The sequence below is a fragment of the Athene noctua genome, chromosome 8, assembly GCF_965140245.1.
Source record: "Athene noctua chromosome 8, bAthNoc1.hap1.1, whole genome shotgun sequence".
Taxonomy (NCBI): Eukaryota; Metazoa; Chordata; class Aves; order Strigiformes; family Strigidae; genus Athene; species Athene noctua.
In genome coordinates this window covers 24,698,928-24,714,771 of record NC_134044.1, presented here as the reverse complement: position 1 = coordinate 24,714,771, position 15,844 = coordinate 24,698,928, and the positions used below count along the sequence as shown (strand labels likewise).

Below are 15,844 nucleotides of genomic sequence, written 5' to 3'. Positions count from 1 at the left end.
CCAAATAAGAATTATCAAATAAAAAAAGGAGGGGCCACTTACACATCCTAAGTTGGGGCTTTTTCTAACAAGTCTTGGGCACAGAGCAGGGTGCTGTGCTCTTAGCTAGAAGCTGCCCTGTGACTTTGAATAATAGACTTTGCTTATTTCCGTCATCTTTAGGGTAAGGATAAGAACACTCTCTTTGTCACAAGGTGTGAAGGTTAATGGATTAATCATGAATGCAGGAAGCATGAAGGCACTGCAGGGACTCCCACTGGCTTTCATATGCTCTAGACTGGACTTGTAGATCTGAAAGTTTGCTTTTTTTGCCACATGTCATGAAAGGGTCTGTACAGAAAGCATAGTCTGGCTAAGGCTGAAACAGCTCAGGATAAGCAAGGACATCTCTGAAGTATCCTGAGGTCTTTGCACAGCCTTATCCAGAACGCTCATGGATTGCTCTGTACCAAAACCCCTTGCTAGGTAGCAGGGCATTTCTCTGATTTCACTTACCTTGCCGCCGAGACATGCAAAGACACCAATCAACCGTTTCTTACCTTGATTTTATGCTGACGCTGCACACAGGACTCATCTACACTACGAGATTGGCACCAAGGGCCAGAGCAGAGGCAGAACAGCTCCTTCAATATTCTCCTTACTGGATTAAAATATACTCCTGAGTTGTTGGGATGCTTTCTAAAACTCGCAATTACATAGGTTTAATGCATTCATAAAGAGGCAAAAGCTTTGGGGGAGAAGAAACTAAAATTTAAAACATAGAGTTTTCAAGTATATTCACATTAGAGGCACTTTCCTTATATACACAAGGCCACAATTCACACTGCCTGCCCACTGGCATCCAGCACACTGATACAGAGAAATGATGACTTGTTTTGAGATTTATTTACTTATAGAAAACTGCTTAGCAACTTAATTACAGCAAGTTATAGTCATTTTTAAATATTGCTGAGAATCCTGCTTGCCCCGACTGTTCTGTGGAATTTTACCAGGGACTACTGTGTTCATCAAAACAAAGCAGTTCACTGAAAATCTACCAAGGATTACAATGTTCAGCAAAATATTACACTTTTGTCCTTGAGTAACAGGTGGCTCTAACTAGTTGGAATTTTGCTAATGAGTAAAGATAGCCATATATGAATGGTAGAAGTTCTATTGGTTCTCTTAGATAAGATAAAAAGTAAACCATCTGAAAAACACTCTTGTTATTCAAGAAATTGGCCAAGAGAATCTGCGCATGCTCCAGGGAAAAAACAAGGTGAGAAAGACTACAAGCCTTCCTCCCAAGACCCCTGAAGATGACCACCAGGAGGCAATGCACAGGTGCAAAGATGACAAACTGCTGACACCAGCCTTTCGAACTAACCCAGCCTTAGTCATGCATATGTATGTTCATGTTACGTAATGCAATGAATATGGATATCCATACTCTCTGAGTTTTTGGTAAAATGTGCGGTGGGTGTGCAAGCTTTGTGGAGAAATCCCCTTGCACCCCGGCCGGAGTAAACATACCTGCTTTATAACTCTATTCGAGTTGTAGAGTCTTTTATTTTTCCCCACGAATCAACACATCCAGCCCCTTCCCTCCATCAGCAAACCTGCAGAGTGTCCATCTGAAATCATCCGGGCTCTTTTGACAGTAGTCATTGCAGTATTCACAACACGAGGGTTAAGTGTACACAGTAGTGTAAGCATGGCCCAGAGAATCTGAAAGAATATGTTATTAAATGGAATGATCTATGCACGCAGAAGGTTAAGTAACAGTTTTCTAGAATTGTGGAACTATTTCAAGAGACAAGATTACTAAAAACTGGGCAGGCTTCTAAGTCAGAGACACATAATACTTGGTTCATTGCTGCTTGTGAAAGGCCTTCCAGAAACCTTCAACCTCCATCAACAGTCAAAACGAATGTTTCTTTTGTTGTCTTGATTAAAGCTTTCCAATCGTTTCCGCTGCGATTCTGAAAGGATCCATCTTTGCATCCCCAGCTCTGCCAAGGCAGGCAGCTTTGTCAGGGCTGCTAACAACTCACTGAACCACTTCCCACAGTCACGGCAGGATGATGGGCGAAGGCTGACATCCAGCTCTGAGAGTTCTTTGAATATTGCTAAGCCTTGACAGAAAACGACCCACCCTTCGTCAGAGATGTTGTTATTATAACTCAAATCCAGTTTCTGTAATCTGGTGAGATGGCCATCCTGCGTCAGTAATGCTGCAAGAAATGACACACAATCACAAATAATACATCCTGGCAATTGCTTTAAAAGCTTATAAGTAAGAAGAGTAGTATTTTAATACCATATTATTTAAGGCTTTTCAGCAGTCAAACAGCAAGATTCAACTCCTCTGCAATATAAAATCACTTGCTGTTGAACTCAGAAAGTGTTTTATCACAGCTGAAGGAGTGTACAACATTTAAAACACAGTCGATTCCAAATGAACAGAAGTAACAGGTTAAAATTGTATAGCAACCTGAAAACCTTTGAGTCGGTTGGAAGGAAGTTAAATCAAGTGCCAATTAAAAGGGGCAGACAGGCTTTACAGGGAGATTTAGAAAGAGGAAAGCAAAACTAGATGAGGTTGCATGATTACAACAGCCACCTCTCACTGTGGGAGGGTAATGGGCTTAATATACCCTAAAGGGAACTGGGATCCGTAATGTATGATTGGCAAAGGAGACACCCATCAAGGGTGAGGTTTGTAAAGTCAAAAGTATTCAGGCTTCATCTCACCTGCCTTCAGATTACAGGGCCTTAATAGCTGTCACACAGCTATTGCCAGTTCTCAGACACTCAAACCCCATGTGTCAGGTCCACAGAATCACAAGGATGATTATAAAATAAACAGGTTTTTTAAAGGATCCTAGAATTTATTCCTTCAGCAGGTTCTCATTTTCCAGTATTTCTCAGCAGCTGCTAAAAGGTGGGCAAAAATATTTCTGTTTTAATTCTCCCATAATAGTTTGACTCCAGAAACACACCTAATGGACTGAGAGCTGGTAGTGCCTGTATTACTGGCTGTCGGCATGAACGTTTTCTATAAATTACTGAACCCAAAACCAGCAAAATAAAACTCCTCAGAGGCAGCTTTAAATACGTAATATTAAAAAGGACCCAAAACCTACATTTGCTAAGTGCTGTCTTTTTGTATTAATAAAGCTGCCAAGAGATTTTTTGCATTTTATCCTTTTCAGCGTCTGCACTGTGTATGTACAGGACACAACGTTTTCAGCAAAATGAAAACCCTTTCTGGGAAGAAAACTGCTGTATTTTCCATCTTTTCATTTGATTTATGCAAAAACATGCTCAGCCCATGGAACAAATCCATCCCGAATTGTGGTCTAAATGCCCTGGCTCCTTGACTGCTAGGAAATACCATGTTATACGTACTCAGAAGTGCCAAATCTTCGGCCACCAAGTTACAGCTGCTCAGTCTTAACACTTGAATCTCCGTTGCAAGCTTTAGCACTCCCAAAAGCAGCTTTAGGTTCCCACCAACGCACTTATTCCAAGAAAGGTCTAATATCTCCAGTTCAGGAAGGTGAAGGGCAGCCTCAGCTGAAAAGATTAAGACCAGCAACTTCTGCTTACTAATAGAAAACATGGCCTCAACAGATACCTCACCAGCAGTTCACCTGTAAATAGGCTCCTAACAAGCTGCCTACTTGTGCTCAGAATGGCTTCTTTTATCTTAATAAAAGTCAGACAAGAGACTATAAGGAGGGCCTGCCTACAGAATCTCTAAGGACTATGTGGAGTGGTTTCTTGTCTTTCTGTTTACATTATTGGCTTAACCTTGTCCCACTGAAATCAATTTAATTTAACAGCTTGTTTTTAAACCATTTTATATCAATTTAAAGACAGCCATTTTTTGCTGTGAACTCACCATGCAAGGTGAAATGCTCTGTATTTTTTGACAACACCAATTTTCATGATGACATGCTTACATAATTGTAATGATATAAATATAGTACTCTTCCTGCAGGGACCTCAGATCAGTTTAGCTTGCTAAAATCAGTCAAGTTTTACTACAGGCTTCAATGTCACTAGTAAATGGTACAAAATATAAATGCACAATACACAGTAACTAACAGATCCCTCTGTACTTAGACTTTACGTGCTGTATGGAACGCCTATTGAAGGGACAGTGTAGCCACTAATCCACTGACATTTGCAGTAAGTAGGCAAAAGATGCTGAATTTACATATCCTGCATTAGACTGCACTTTCCCCCACGGCTGTGCAGTCTCTTTCCCCTCCTGCAGTCATTGTCTCAGTTCCTCTGTTGCCCCATGCTTAACTCTAGCCCAGAAAGTTTCTACTGAAACTTTCACCTGCAATGAGGTGAAAAACTTTCAGTTAAAACTTTACCCCACTAAACTGCAAATGCAGTGTTACAACCACACTACCGTTACAACATAATACGAAATCATGTTTTCCTTTCTCTTCCAAAATTAGGGAGCATACAAAAGCTCACTCTCAAAGGTCTAAAAGGATTTCATCCAGTCAGGTATAATGGGGAAGACATACAACAGTCTTCCCTTGCAACCAACTCCCATGAAGCACTGGTTTCATCACAGGCTTTTTCACTCAGGACCTGTGGTATAATATAACCATGATCCTTGGAGATCAGCCAAAAGAGAATGAAGTCCTTTGTCCCACGGGGATACACAGAAAATAGACACACTTTAAAAAAAACATTCCTACCTAGTGATGAAAACGACTCTTGAACTAAACCACAATTGCTGATGGCCACGGATTTCAACTTCGGTAAAAACCTGAGCCTGCCCAGAAGAGGATCAGATGAGATTCCTACATTTTTATTCGAGGATAAATTCAGCTCTTGAAGACTGGAGAGTAAAGGTATCACCTGGGCTATGAAAACATGAAATATTTATTAGACAGTCACCAATACAGAACAAATATGTAGTTGTATATTTGCCTGACATCATTTCTTTTCTTTATAAAATCAATCCAAAAGTCAAGGCCAAGTTCTGACACTCAGATTTATGGTGAGTAATGTTTTAGTCCATAAATAGCCTTGTCATTTTCAGTAGGAATGTTTAAGAAATTAGGTATTACATGCTGTGTGGAAGGCTGTCAGAACACAGCTTACTGTTGAAATTTTCTAGGTGAAGTAGGCATTTTAACATTAAATGAGATGGGGGTTATTTCCAAATGTCTTCACTGCTAACTGAAACTCCCTTATATTAATGTTATTAATCTCTATTAATCAATAAATTAAAAATAAATCATGGCTGCTATTCCTAATAGTATTTCCCAATGCTTCAGCAGCAGCTTTTCAAGTTCTCTTTATCGTGGAAACTAGAAGGTAGGCAATATAGGCCTTGAGCAATGAGATTTTTTTGTTGCTATTGTTATTCTAGAGTAAAAAACAATGTCAAAAAGTTACAATAATGTACACAGAAAAAAACCCGTCTCACTGATTCAATGGGAAATGTCTTTTCCTTCCTAATAGCATTTATGAGTTGGATCAATTCAACCCAGAGACTGTAGTCTTCAGCTTTTCTATAAAGCATAGAGCAGCAGTGCAAGATGATCTAACATCACTCTACTCCACGTACAGTTCACTGAGAGAGTTTTAGGCAGTTACATTTACACGCACAGATGTGCTTTGGATCCATGACAATTTATACCAGTGGGGGAACTGTCCCTGGATATTTCCAAAATTACTGATTATCAAAAGAAAGCCGTGCTTGGTGGTGGTTCCTACACTCCCATCATGGGTCTGAATCATGGCAGATTCAAGTCCTTAGTTCCACATGGGATCAGACACTGAGATCTCCTTTAATTCAGAGAAAAAAAAAATCATTCCATATTGATCAAGAAAGCTATCCTCTACACTGCACTTCCTAAACTGCCTAATGAAAAAAGTACTGAGATCTGCTAGACTAGGTTAGGCACAATCTTACGCCTTTGAGGTATTTGCCGGAGTCAAAACCTAGGATTCTTAATGGATTTCCTCAACATGTCCTTACATAAAACGGTCATGTCCTCTTCTGTTACACAGCACTGGTGGAGATCAAGGACTTCAAGATTTTTCAAGCTGGCCAAATGAGCTGTCGAATCTTTAAAGCCACCACCAATCTCTTTGTTACATGATATGTCTAGTTTTCTGAGCTCTTCAAGGTGCTGTAAAGCAGCATCTGAAATGGAAAAGGAAACATGTTGGTCACCGGCTGCTACAACAGCACAGGTCATGGCTTTAGCATTTATTTACTTTAACATCAAAGTTTGCACAAGGTATTGCAGGCAAAGCTCCGAGACTAAGCTTCAGCGTATAATTACAGCAGACATACAGTAATACCATAAAGCTTCCCCATCTATGCAACTCCATTCTTCTCTGAAAGAGCAGGTGAAGGTGAGGCCAGCTCCTCCCCCAGATCCATTCAATCCTCAACCTTTTGCTGAAATTACTACTGGATGTGCTAATTAGTGCCAGTTGTTTTGTCTTATGGATAAGAGCTCTGTTAGGGAGAGACACAAATCACGAGCCCATTTCATTTGGCTTCACTGGACACTCATTAAGTGATAATGGTGAATTTGGATTTCCCTCAGAGTAGGATTAGCTTGTTAAAAGTTAGCCAGCCTGCCTGTGCCCTTGCCTATCTTCTGTCTGGGGAAAGAGGAAGCATGTCCAGAGAGCCACTAATCTACCCTAAGATGTGTCTCAGATAAATGGTGTGGAGGGTGACTCTCCCCACTGACTTTCACAGGCTCGAGCTCAGGGAAGATAAATGCTACTCCTGCTGAAAGCCTCTAAAGTCTTTTATCAATCTTCAAACAGCAAATAACGATTGCCCATTAATACTGCCAAGCCATCAGCAAAATCCCACCTCACTGCCTTTCTTAAATGGTTTTCAGATGTACAATTTATTCAGAATGAAAGTCTTTCTGAACATAAAGTCTAACCTAAGCCCTGGAGGCTGTCTTGCTTTAATCCACACATGTGCAAGTTTAACTCTTTCAAGCCTGGCACATTTTTCAGATCCTGAGCAATAACCTTCATGCTGCAGCCGATGTGTTTGTTGATAGAGAGATCTAATACTTCGAGATTTGGGATCACATTTAGAATTTCAGCTGGGGAAAAAAAGAAAAGAAAACCAGAATTGGTAGTTGTCTGGAATATATACAGATGAATCCCAGAAAAATGTAGCACCATGACAAACAGGAAGAGGTAAGCTGGGTTTGCCTATATGTGTGGTTTAGACTTACTAAATTCCTGTTCTACCTAAAAAATACAGCAAAACAAAGACTGGATAGGAATCAAGAAAAATCTGTGAAATATCTGTATGAAAATAAAGGTGAAAAAATACAAGGACACTTGGAAATACAAGGAAATAAAGAGGGGGGGAAAAAAAAGTAATTAGAAGATATAGGACTGTATGTTGCATATGGGCCATCTCCTGCAGTGGAGATGAGAGCACAGGGGCTTCACTTTAGGGAGAAAATATCTTTAAAAACACAATCAGATCAAAAGACCACACAGGATTAAGGTATGGTGAAAGAGGGGAGGGGTGATCAGTGGTTGCCAGCTCAGCCTAAATTCCCATCCCATGACTAACTACATATTCAGCTGCTTAATTTTAAGCAATCGGTGGTGGAAATTCTGGCACATGAGTTGCTCAGGGTCTCAAGGGATCCAGCAGCCTGAACCACTGAGGCAGACAGACTGTAGCAGTTTAGATCGAGCTATTCTTCTCAACCCTACCTCATGTGATTAGAGAGAGCAAATTTACCTCACATGATTAGAGAGAACAGCTTTCTTCTTTGGAAGAAAGTGCATTAAATCCCAACACTGTGTGGTAAATACTGTTATAATGCAGAGCCTGAATTAAATTAACTTTCTGCTAGCATTGAGCTCAATACAGCCATCATCTGAGTCAAACAAGTTACATATTGTGAAGACAGTCTCAGTCCAGCTGGATGGATACACATACCAAGGGATTCTCCATCCTTTGCCGTCAGGTTACAGTCTGTAATTTTCAGAAGTTTTAACTTGCATCCTTTCTGTAGTTTTTTTGTCAGGAGTGATAGTTTTCCACCTATGTTACTGTTCCATGATAAATCCAGTTCTTCCAGTTGAGAAACAACTTCAAATGCCTCTCCTGTAACAGAAGTCTAAGATGATTGATTCTGGGTATCAATTTCAGTGCAAGACAAAAATACAGGTTTGGAATATATTAAAGAAGGTTATCCACTTAATTCTCAAATTATTATATCCTGAATGGCTTGCCAGGAAAATTGGTGTATGCCATGAATTGTTGCTACTGCAGCAATGTTGTATAAATTCTCACCTTGTCTGAGGAGCAATACAGATCACAAGTCACAGTACACACAGACCTGAAATTTATTCAGGTTCCCAAATCCTCATCAGACTGTTTGGCCATCACTGTAGACCCATGTGAGGACCCAGAAAGTCTAATGTATAGGGAAATCAACACAAGTGACAAGTCTGAATTTGATGTCCTGTGTAGTTCTGCTCTGTTTGATTTTGCAGACTTCCAAAGTCCTCAGTACTGTGTCCACAGGTCATTTTGGAGAGGAGGAATTAAGTCCTCTCACAACTATTTCTGAAATATAAAAGTGTCATTTCTGAGAGGAACTTCTGAGTCACTTCACAAGGAATCAAAATGAGCACTGTTTTGACCCAAACTAACTTTCCCATGATTTCAAGGCAGACAACACTGATTTTGATTACATTCAGAAAAATTAGCCTTGATGTACCTGCCAATGTGAATCTGACAAAGTTCTTTGTAATACTAACATCCCACTGCAAAATCCAGCCTCCTAACTTCCTTTGGAGAGTAGGGAGTCAGATGTATATTTGCATAAATTCATTCCCAAGAAAGATCAATTAATCAGACCATATGCAAATGCAATTTCAAAGTGTCATACATAAATTTTTGATCTAAAGTCTTGTCATCAACCTAATAATTGAAAATTGTATTTTAATAATAAAACCCTTTCATGTCTGTGTTTTCATAATTAATTCTTCACAAAAGATTTATAATAGAAAAATAATTATTTCTGTTGTTGTAAGTGAGTAAGTTTGAGAGAGAAGGACATGTCTTACTTTTTATTTTTGCATTTATTTTAAATTATTGCTTCAGTCTTGAATACTGAGAAATGCTCTAGAGCTGAGAAATGGTTTCGTCTCTGCAGCACAGCCTGTTTCTGTTTGACATGGGGACTAGCATTCCAGATAAATTTTCCACCCAGAAGATAAATAAAGGACTGTAACTCCAGGAATGGTTTCCTACCACCTCTCACAGTCACAGCTCTGAGCAATCACGTAGGAGAGGTTGGTATTATGATTATATTTGAGGCACTTGATTTCTAAACGGAATGCAGCAAGTCTACAAGCAACCACATTTCCACAGATAGATGTGGACATAGTAAAACAGGCAGTATTGGCCTAAACACATGTGCTATTTTCAAAATCATAGGCAAAAGTCAATGCAAATCAACTGTTGCTATTCCATGTGTATGGGGCATCACAATTTGACTGGAAATTTAAGTCCTATGATCGGTTTTGTCTGTCTCAGCAGAGGCTAAGCCGGAAGGGGGAAGGAAACAACACAGAAAAAACAGGCAGGATAAATCAATTGGAAAGATAACCAATAAAACTCAAGAGAAAAAAAGTATGAGAAAAGGGTTTGAAAGAGAATGAAATAAATTTGAAAAAATTTGATAGAAAATGAAACACAGCTTTACCCTCATCAGAAACAGACTGATTATTTTCACTAGCTTTTGTAGAAATGCATTTTTCTTCCCCAACAGACAGCATGATCATTTTTGAGCTACCACCATATATGCCGTTGTATTTCTGAACCTTTCCTGGAAAAAGCCTGAATATGAATGACATAAAACCCAGCTTTATAACTCAGAGTGGTTTTTAGAACTTGCAAAATAAGCAATAATTTTTATAATTCCTGGTTGATGGAGTTTGCCCTTCTTTTAGACACATATCACAGACCCACCCCAGAGTAAACTCCAGGCCCAGAGGTAAGCGACTCAGTATCAGAACCTGAGTGCATAACACCACTTTAAAACCTTTAAATCTCATGCTTTGCAGAAAGCGGTGTTGCAGGCACTCCAAGCAAAGAATTAAAGCAGAGGAATAAGCTTCTCCCAGACTTGCAAAAACAAGTCATAAAGCTCTGAGGCAACACTTCTGGTTTTAAATCCTTTTTTTTTTTGTGATGAGCACTCATCTGTCCTGCAGCATGAAGACCTAAACTGACCCTATCATGACTGACTCTGCTTCAGTTCTTCTGTTTACCATTAGATATTAAAACTAGCCAAAAACCACCTAATCCAAATTGAAAACATGCTTTTCTGCAAATAGGACTGAATTCTGTTCCCTTCTGAATGTGAAAGCTTCATACCCTGAGGAATGGACTTGGCAGAGCTACCCAAATGTATAAGGTCACTCCTAAGCCCAAATTCTTTCTACTGTTTCACAGCAGGAGTTTACATCACCCACTGTGGAAGCAGCAGGAGTAGGATGCAAGAAGAGGAGACGGATTACGTTAGACCCAAGCTGTCTGGAAGTAAATGTAAATTAAATTGTGTACCTAAGGAGGTGACATCCTCTGCTGTCAGCCTGCAGCTGTTAAGTCGAAGGACTTTTAACAGGTTCACGTGATGAAGATGAACAGTGAGAGCATTCAAAGTTCCACCAACACAACCATTCCAGGACAGGCTGATCTCTTCCAGTTCTGGGAGAAATGGCAGTAAAGAAGCTGTAAAAAAGAAAAAAAAAAAGTGTATTCTGTTGGCATATTGTCTGCACACTCAATACATCTTAATACAGAGATGCTGTCTACAACCAATGCAGCATTATAAAGCCATGACAATTTGTAGCTCAGTTTTCTTATCTGTAGTTTGAATGTAAGGACATTCATCTGCTTCATTGACCTGTATGATTTTTATATTTATTTATATATTATATAATTTATGTAATTTATTAATTAACATTTCTCAGGGACTTGGGACCTCCAGATGAAATGTTAAATAAAGCCAAGCCTGTATAAAAGAAAAGGAAGGGAAAAGAAGAGAGAGAATAACTGAATAGGCAAATAAGAATTAAAGAAATGTATGAAGTGCTGAGTTGAATAAAATGTGTATTTACCCAGCTCTGTTACATCTGCTGCACTTAATGCACAATTATTTAGATCCAGATTCTTGCTGTTGGGTTTCTTTCCCAGTTTCTGCATGAACTGGGTAAATCTCTGTTCACCAGATGGTGACTCCGCTTCAGAAATGAGATGTGAAAGTCCATCTGAGTAACAAAGAAATAGGGCCCTGGTTACCTCTGCTCAATGTATTAAGGTACTCATAATGTGCAAAGCCTGACTGTGGCTGCCAGGTGAAGATTTTAGGAAATGAACTAAATCTGACAGTAAACTGGGCTCTATTTTTGATCAATGTGGACCAATAACCCGAGTGATAAGATCACTACAAAGCTCCTGATGCAGATAAAAGAATCTCATCTTGCACAACATCTCCACGCTATCTTATCCCAGTGACTCTGGATGTTTGCACCAGTTCAAGGACATGAAATTCATGCAAAACTCTGAACTGCAGCTATTCTGCATGCACAAGTTGTATAACCACCTCTGTGTGCTTGCACTGCAGCAACACAGTCTGTACTTGATCAGCTAGCACCGAGTGGCCCTCTTCACCGGTGTGGTGAACCTGCTGCTTCCTTCATGACAGCCCATGTTCATTTGCAGTGTCTGTGTAAGGCAGTTCCTGCATTTCTTGGCTTTGCAAAGCAACTCCCACTTACCTTCCTCTTTCATACTGTTTGTACAGCAAGGAAAATTGCTTTTACATTCACTGCTAAAACCTTTAACAGATCAGTAATTTCACCTAATGCCTATAGCTGGAAAAATAGCCAAAAACTACACAAAATAGCAATCCCACTCTTAGCAGCTGTCCTCTCACCGTTTCCCCAAAGCTACCCAAAACTCTTAGGACAAAGAATGGGGTTCTAAGCCTCACCTTTCAGCTCCTTTTAAAAAATAGTCTAATTTTCTCTGGTGTGGATGTAAAAAGTATTCCTGTGTGCACAAAATAACATACATGATGAATTTCCATTCCCTTCCCTTTACCAGTAACAAGTGGTAGAAAACATCTGCTCCTGTTGTCTTCAGATTGCTTTAGCAGCACAGTGGACAGAGACCAATCTTAAATACAACACAGGCCAAGCTACTGCTCAAAGCTTGGCTTTGAAAACAAATAAGCTCCGCAATTAATGAGCTGACTCCAGCACTGACCTCTCGCACTGGAGGTCAAGAGAGGGGTCACCCAAAAGCTTTATTCCTCCTCAGCAACATGGATCTCACTCCATGCTCAGCATCTATCAAACTGTTAACATTCCAATCAGAAGCAAATCCTGGCTAAAGTATAAACTGTAGGCAGCAAAATACAGGATTCTGGCTAGCAAGGAAAGCAACTGATTTTCTGTGAAATCAAAATATAAACACATGTGCATGTATTTCATTATTGTATAACATTACCTTCTACAGAGAGTTCTAGTGTCTCACTCTGATCATCAGCTCCAGAGTTGTTTGTTTCTTCAATTTCCCTTCTGTCCTTGCTTTCAGATTTCCCAAAGTCAAGGCCCCTGAAGAATTTTTTGATGGATGAAGGCTGCTCTTTTCTTTTTCCAGGAGAGGACCTCTTCCCTTGGAACTTTTTTATAACAAAGTCAAACGGGGAACTCCTCAAGATGTCCTCTTCATGCTTATCCCGGCGGCAATGAATGTCATCTTTCAGGGGATCAGCAGACATAGACATTTAGTTTTAGTAATATTTACTCTTGCTTATCTTCTTTCATAATGGCAGAGTCACTGAGAATTTCTTACCGTTCCCTCCATGCTAATATCAGGAAAGCACTGTTTAGAAGACCAGACTCTGAACTCATTTTTCCTCCTTCAACAGAAACTGGTAATGCTCAGTATTAGCACAGCAGATTCAGTGGTCCCAGTTCTCCATGGTACAAGTATCAGTCTCTGCTGCCTTGTTAACACAGACTCCTCCTGAGCCACCCCACCTGGCCACCGAGCGCTGAAGGGCTAACCTGCTGCTTTCCCTGTCATTTAATCCCCAGGTTCAATTCTTAGTCTTGTGGCCACATTAAAGAAGCAAGGCTGAGATGTCCCCATTCTGAGGGGATGCCAGGTTAAGTGATTCTCCAATGCCAAAAGCCAGTCCAAACAGTTAGGAAGGTGAGAGGAGGTGGTGTACAACAGGGAGTACAAGGACATCCTTGCCTGAACAATGTCACACCCTCCCAAACTGAGGGTAGAACATGCAAATGAAACCCCCCATTAACCTTAGAGCAAAGCTGAAATGATAGTGCAAAAACCAACCAGATGTTGTAACAATGAAGTGCAGGAGTGTGCTGCTGCTGGAAGGAAACAAGCCCCCCAGACAGCTTGTCTGAACAGTTCAGTACTACAGTGACCTCAGCTTCAGTGACTAATTCACAGGTAAATTTAAGTTTGACTTCATAATTTATACACATGATTTCCTTATTTCAGTTCATACTACACAAGCCATAGCATCATCCAGTGATTCTGAGGCTGCTTTGTTTTTCTCTAAACATTAATGCTCTTTCTTTAGTTTTAATTCCAGCATTTGCCCGCACACACATGTTTTTATGTGTCGAGTATCGAGTCCTACTGTGTGCTGTAGGCTGCAGGGTAAATGGCTTGTGCTCAGACCCTGATCCTGTAATACACTGGAGCTCATGAAGGGATTTCTGTGCTCACACAGATTTCTCCTTCCCCAGTACAGACCTGCACACAGAACTCATTCCACAATTTGCTGTCATCCACTGAATGCATGAACTCAGTCATTTTAATAACCATTATATAGAACATCACTGGCATCAACTTTCCAAAAAAGAGAATCACGTGAAGAAGTATCAGAAATTTGCACGAATAGTTTTCATGTTATTAGAGCAAGTCAGGCCAGGGGGAAATGTCAAAATAAGGCAAATGTAGTTTTTATATACACATACTTTGTGTGTGTATATATACTGATGTATATGCATGTATGTAACTTCCAACGCAGTAAGAAAATTTATCTGCCATGAACAAAGTGTTCAAGGGCAGAGCACTTACAACTGCAAAAAGTTGACGCATTGTTTAAAGTCTTACTCTTAATAGCCTTCAATAGCTGTATTTCTTACAAGTACAAAAATTATACAAAACAATGGTCATAGAAGTACCTGCACATTTACTGAGCTGTAAAACAATGCTGATTACCCTGGCTCTGCTTCAAGCTGTAGAGCAGTATTGTTTTAAACAAAGAAACATACCTGTCTTTTCCATTGGTACACTTGAGAATCTCTTTCACGTTTTACAGTACTTTCAGGGCTTGCAGGAGAAGTGAGCCATGCCACACAAACAAAACCTCACTTCTTTCCCTAACAGGACTTTCCACACATCTTTCTTTCAACAGTTTCTGTCTTCATGAGTTTGATAGCAGCAGCTCTGTGCAAGTGGTGTGGGGGCTCTTTCCTGATGCCTCTGCACTGTCTCCCAATGTCAGCCTGCTGTCCCTGGCCTCTCTTTTCTGGGAGGGTTTGAAAGTCCATTTAAATGCTCTGATCATGTCCCAGCTTAGATCACACACAAGGCAGAAATGAGGAAGTGGCAGCACAGCCGTGGATACTGCACACTAACCACTGCATGGCCCTGACACAGCTGTTGTTAGAAGAGGCTGAGTCACCTTCTAGATCAGGTTACCTGAAGAAAAGCTCTTTGTTTTCCCACCCCTTTTGTCCATACTGGTCAGAAATGCTGCTGGAGGCTGAGCAAAGCCCTACTGTCAGCAGGATGTTGCATAGTTCAGTAACAAAAAGGAACACAGAGGACTAGTGTGCTCCTGTTCATTGTAGGGCAACAGTAGACACCAGAGGAGAGGTCGTACTGCATCATCCAACACAATTTACTTGTAGGCAACAGCGTGATACAACATTATGATGCAATCATTTGCTACATCATATACATACATCAAACTTCACTATATCTTTTTTTGTCTACCCTAGAATCTAATCTCCATGATGGCAAATATTACAGTTTCTAGCTTAAACATACTCATGGCCATTTATGCTGAATTTCTTTACCTTTGATGATTCTTTTTAACCTACGAGGCCTTCACTTCTGTAAACTAGACCAACCAAACTCTTCTTGTCTTGCTTCACGTGGCAAACTATTTCCCTTATCATTTCCTGTTCACCTTTGCCTGCACCTGTTGCAATATAATTTATACTTCTTCAAATATAAGGGACCATCCACCGATACGTATACACTAAAGACATGTGCAAACTGGAGTGCTTTTGGTGGGGAATGATAAAGCTGGTCAACAAAACTAATGATTCATCTGAAAGCAGCTGAGCAGACACCAGCCATGAGGACAAGCTTGACTCAGTGTGTCAATGTACAAATGATTCAGGCAGGGTGGAATGAGGCACGGGGTGCTGCTAGGAGCCAAGAGGATAAGATTAGGAGAAGAAAACCTTAAAGTGAACATCAGGAAAATCCTTCTGCCCATGAGAAATACCACGCTAGAAAACATTCACATTAGGAAAAAATGCACAAAACACTATGATGAAGCATCTTTTCCTGCAGGAATGGAGGGCACATTTCTCTTCCCAAACAGAAAGGATCTCTAGGTTGGTTTTAGGGTTTTCTGACACCAGAAGTGGCTGTCCTACCCCAATTTCTGAAACTTCCAGCTCACTACAGACCTGTATCCACTGGGAAAGATAGCTGCCTGTGTGCTAACTCACTTCGTGTGTT

At 40.3% G+C, this 15,844-nt stretch overlaps 1 protein-coding gene across 2 annotated transcripts; it reads right to left on the bottom strand.

The window, feature by feature from the left end:
* Positions 1-993: 993 nt before the first annotated feature.
* On the bottom strand, positions 994-14,404 carry LRRC31 (leucine rich repeat containing 31). Of its 2 annotated transcripts, none has more exons than XM_074911601.1 (10): positions 14,359-14,404; positions 12,545-12,802; positions 11,158-11,310; positions 10,601-10,768; positions 7,961-8,128; positions 6,933-7,100; positions 5,999-6,166; positions 4,707-4,874; positions 3,391-3,558; positions 994-2,213 (listed from the first exon to the last, which is right to left on the bottom strand). In XM_074911601.1, exons 1-10 carry the CDS (start codon positions 14,369-14,371, stop codon positions 1,894-1,896), a joined length of 1,752 nt encoding a protein of 583 aa, XP_074767702.1. In that variant the 5' UTR covers positions 14,372-14,404; the 3' UTR covers positions 994-1,893. The 2 variants fall into 2 exon arrangements, with proteins under 2 accessions (XP_074767702.1, XP_074767703.1); XM_074911602.1 differs by having other exon boundaries at positions 11,158-11,307; positions 12,551-12,802.
* Between the last annotated feature and the right edge of the window lie 1,440 nt (positions 14,405-15,844).